The following is a 5062-nucleotide window of genomic DNA, read 5'->3' on the forward strand; positions in this document are numbered from 1 at the left end:
AGTCAATTGCTTCAGCGGACATGGATTTGAATCAGCTGGAGGCTTTTCTCACCGCCCAAACCAAAAAACAAGGTGGCATCACATCTGATCAAGCTGCAGTCATTGCAAAATTTTGGAAGAACCACCGAATAAAGATCCATGAGAGCCTGATCAATCAAAGCCGTTGGGATAATGTCTTGAAAAACATGAACTGGCGAGTGGATATGAAGTCGCAGTCAAGACACATCGATCAGATAAACACTCCTGTGGCAATAGTTGAAATGGAACTGGGAAAAAATGGGCAGGTAAGCTTTCTTTTGCAAAATATATAAACCTGATTTAGCTACATATGTGCTGAGACATTTTACCTATTGCTGAATTCACTGCATCCAAATCAAGTCAGTGTATATTTCACCACTGGGCCTTTAATGTACTTGAACTTGTGGTGTCTTTGGATGCAAAGATACATTTTGGGTGGTGAATGCAATTTTTGCTTACTTTGTATCTTCATATATGTATTGGCAGCTCTCTTTACATTAAGCTTGGAAAATCTGAGGACGTAGAAATCAACATAAAATCAGCTGTACTAGCAGTTATATTCAAATTATATTTGTATTCCATGCACTGCAAAATTGATTAGTCTTCCCCCCCCCCCCCCCCCCCCCTCAAATACTAAAATTAGGTAATATCTGCAAAGTAGAAGTTGAAAAAAATAAAGTTTGCAAATTATGGTGATCAAGCATCCTTTACATTTTAGGACAAATGAGGGGAAAGACTCCTCTTTATTTTACATAACACCTATTTTCATGTTACAAGTACATCTTTATTACCAGTCACATTATGCAATCTGGTCTTATCTGCCTGAAAGAGATATATAGCTCCATCAGTGCTGAACACTGCATTTCTTTTTAATCTTTATAATTCATATGAACGTACAACTAAAGGCATGACTTCCCATCTTCAATTTTTCTGTCTTTTTCTGACAGAAAATGTGTTTCAATTTGGTATCTTTTTCCTCTGCATGTGTTAGTAAATCTTAAAACCTAATTTCTTAGCAGTAGCTACTGCAAATCGTACCACGAGCTAATTTAGGGGTTTTGATGTTAATAGTTAGTAAGTTTCCTTGGATTTCATAATATTTTAGTAGCTTACAGCAAAAGAGTACCTGGATTAGGTATATCTAAAATGTGTGTGTGTGTGTGTGTATACACACACATATATACAACCCTGGAGTATACCTATGCAGACTGAATGGTTTAACTGAAACTGTGTGGCTGTACCAAGGCCAAAATGAAAGTACAAGTAAATTGGCATCCTACTGAGACAGTATATATTGTTGAAGTTATTCTGTTAGTCCACTTTTCCTCTCAGTCTTTGAAAGGTTACCCTTCCCAAGTGCTGACCTTCCGCCTTCCACTTGTGTATCTCTGCAGTGACCAATACAATAGTGGTGTGTGTTTTTAGGTTTTTTTCCCTAGCCTCAAAAAAGTGGAGTTTTCTGCTCAGGATCTTGAGATTGGAAATAATTATATTTCATTAGTAACAAATGGAAAAAGGTTTTAAAAATAAAAGGTTACAGTGAGTACATTAGAATGAGTACATTAGTTAGCAAATGGGAAAAATACCCGTGTTCATTAAAAAAAAATAATCCTTAACTCAGAACCACTGTTGTATTTCATAAGGGAATTATGTAGTTAGTGACTCTTGTTCTGAAATTGTTTTTCCCCCGATAATGGATTATTACGGTAACATCAATCAACAAGTACATTTATATTTCTTCCACCCTGTGCAGCAAGAGAAAAGGGCATGTGAATATGAAGGAAGAATAGACATTTCTGAGACGCTGTAATTTCCTTTACCAAAGAGCCCCACAACAAAACCAGAATGAATGATTTTAGCAATGTATCTTCATATTTCAAAGGGAAGTGGTTGTGTGAATGTATTTTTTGAACTACCATTAGACATAACTTTTGTCTCCTTTGCTGAGGACGGTGCAGTAGTGAGCGACAGCAGCCAGGCAAGTCTGACTATCGGTGGAAATAAAGGTATTAGACTGGTACTTACAGAAATAATCATGGAGTAATTAGGATTGTCATCATGTGAGTCAAAATTGGGATTTATTTTAAGGCGCTGTGGTTTCATGTAGTCTTTAGCTTTGGTTTAAATAGATTTTCTGCTGCAAAGCTTTTGGCTGAGGCAGTCCGCAGCATACTCACATGATGGGCTGAGGCAGGGGAGGTGGGGGAACCCCGGGACCGAAACAGCAGCAAATGGGTTGCCGGAAGAGTTCATCCAGCCCTCAGCCTCTTCCCACGTGTGTTTGGGGACCTCCTGGAAAAATGGACCTCCTGGAAAGATGGTCGCAGAGACTTTACTGCTGGAGGTTGAATTGAGTGGTTTTTGCACGCTGGATCCAGCCCACAAACTTAAAACCATCATGTTTTATAGCCTTTATATGTATTTTTACTTTATTATTAGCACATTTATATCTGTTCTAAATACCAAGTTTTGTAGCACATCAAATACCTGTACGCTGGTACCCTTCTGAAACTTAACAGAGAGAACATCTTTTCTAAAAGGTTGTCAGTCATAGATGTGATTTGGTGAATAGTGAAGATCTGGATTTGTAGAAGAAAGCTGGCTGATGATTCAGGAGTAAATCATTCAGAACAGACTGTTTTCATTTGGACACTTGATAGCAGGGGAGTATACAAATGCATTGATGTGTAACGAATTGACATTAATATTTCATATGTTTCAACAGAAGCAAAGAAATGCTCTGTAGAAAATGCACCTTTCCAGAATATAAAGTCGCTCTGATTCTTCTCAGTGTCTCCGGGCTGGGTTTAGAACTCTGCCTAGCAGAAGGCCAGGCAGTTTGGTGGAGTGTCTGCTCCTTCTGCTTCAATAAGTAACCTTGCTTTCTGCTTGCCATCTCTGAATTTTAATGTCAGTTCTTTCATGATGGTAAGAATATATGTGTAAGAGCTAATATGGCTAGAAATGGGGAATTTGATGTGACTGGTTTATAAATGTCAGTAGACCGAGTTTACATTAATTACGTCAAATTTCATTAATGTTTTCCGATGGGAGAGAGATGTTTCTGGGTTTGAGAATCCATTACAACTTGCATGAATTAATTCTTACTATCCTTGGCATTACTGATAATAGAAAAAAATTAACCCTTTCCTCTAAGTGCTCTTCAAAGCACTTCTAATGATAAACATTCGGAAATACTGGTGCTCCAAACTTTGGGAAGTTTGGTTCAGGATCTGTAACTTGCAGTTTAAACTCTTCTTCAGTAAAGATTTTACAGCGACGTTTAAAGTTTCCTTTATGCTGGTGACGTAGTCTTTATACATCCTGATTAAAGGCAGATGAACATGCTAGCCATGAAGTACTCTGCTTTGAAAGCCCTTTTTCTTTAACAATATGACTAAAAATAAAATCCTAAAGTAGTTGCACTTTCGCCTGCATTTGCCTTCATCTGTTCATGATATTCAGCATTCGTCAACTGCCAGTCCATTCTTTCCTTTTGAACAGCTCATCTTTTCTTTTGCACAATGGTTTTATCATCCTGTATCTCTATACCTTGCTGGCTTTCTCTTAAAACATCTATAGCTCCCTGCCCCCTTCTTTACGTCCTTTTTAATCTTGTTCTTCCTCTCTGGGCATTGCTGTAAAGCTCTTTTGGCATGAAATTTCAACCGGACACAAATCTGCCGGGAGGGGTAGCGGAGTGAGCTGGAAAGTTGCCCTTCTCATGCCCTTCCTGGCCCGCTGCACCAACGCTGCTCCATATGGTGAATGGTTGCTGCCGCACAATGTTAGGTTACCTGCAGATTTCAGTCACAGATTTATATCTGACCTTGTCATTAATAGAAAATAAATGCATTGGTTTTGCACTGTGGCTTGGCATTAAGATATATTTAAACTTGTTCTATGGACTTTGCCATGTTATTTTCCTTATGAGATGTGCCTCTCCCTTGGGGCTGTGTTCTTCCTACTTGTATTCTGGGCTGATTGGCCAATAAGTTTTACTTTCTTGCAGCGTTACATATTTTGCAGTTTACTATCTGAAACTGATCAAATGTTATAGATTAGCCTGAGTATTTGCTCTTGGCTTTTATGCTTGAACTTATTTACAGAGTGGGTATTTTCATATGTATTTCTTTTCAGTGTTTAAGACATTGGTAATCCATGTAATAGCACTTTTATTGGAGTTTTGTGGGATGCTAAGCATGTTTTATGAGCAAAGACTATTTTCTGCCCTAATTTAACATGAAGTCTGGGGTTCCACTGCAGGATTCTTCCCAGAAAGGTGTGAGGAAATCACATCAGGATTATGGATTAGAGGGTTTTTTCCTCAAAACATTGTATATTTCTTCTCTTTGCTTTTTTTAAAACATCTACCTGACAGAGGTATCATAAAACTTAGCTAATGGTATATGGTAGGTAAATACTACTATATAGCAAATACTAAAAGCCACAATATAAGTTACGAAATTAGGATAACTTCTTTCAAATTTAAGGGCAAATAGCAACCTCTCATTCCATATAATTTTTCTGAAGTCTGAAATCACCAGGGATGTATATTTTCATATAAAACAAACATCTTTCTTTAAAGAACAGGCAAGCATTAGTAACAGTCTTTTGATAAATTGAAAAGTCTAATATTTCCTAGTTCTGACTATATTTTGATTGCCATTTTAAACTCTCACCAGTGAGTTAAATACTTTATGATGAAAGGACTTGCTAGCTGAAGTGATCCTTTCACAGTGCAAGAATTTACCTGGTACTGAAAAAGTAAGAAATGTCAGCTCGCAGTTTACCTTAGGTATATCACATCTGCTCTGTGCTAACAGCTGGGTCCAGACCCTGGTAATTCAGAGAAAATAATAGTAATAATTCAGGTAATAATTCTGATAATTCAGGTGCAGAAAGAATTCATAATGAATGTAGACAATTGTCATGTGCTATATGTAGGAGGTAAAATGCTACCAGGATTTTGAAGGTCTGGAGCTTGAAATTTCATCAACTTTTAGTTTGTATGACTATCAAGATTTAATTCTTTTAATGTTCT

At 37.4% G+C, this 5062-nt stretch overlaps 1 protein-coding gene across 1 annotated transcript in view; it reads left to right on the top strand.

The window, feature by feature from the left end:
- Positions 1-5062, top strand: part of COMMD1 (copper metabolism (Murr1) domain containing 1) — a 66212-nt gene that overhangs the window by 5814 nt on the left and 55336 nt on the right. Inside the window, exon 2 of the mRNA XM_009327101.1 lies at positions 3-284. Within this exon, the coding sequence (XP_009325376.1) occupies positions 3-284 (282 nt within the window). The remainder of the gene's footprint in view (positions 1-2; positions 285-5062) is intronic.

This window comes from Pygoscelis adeliae, unplaced genomic scaffold (assembly GCF_000699105.1).
Source record: "Pygoscelis adeliae isolate BGI_AS28 unplaced genomic scaffold, ASM69910v1 Scaffold137, whole genome shotgun sequence".
Classification (NCBI taxonomy): Eukaryota; Metazoa; Chordata; class Aves; order Sphenisciformes; family Spheniscidae; genus Pygoscelis; species Pygoscelis adeliae.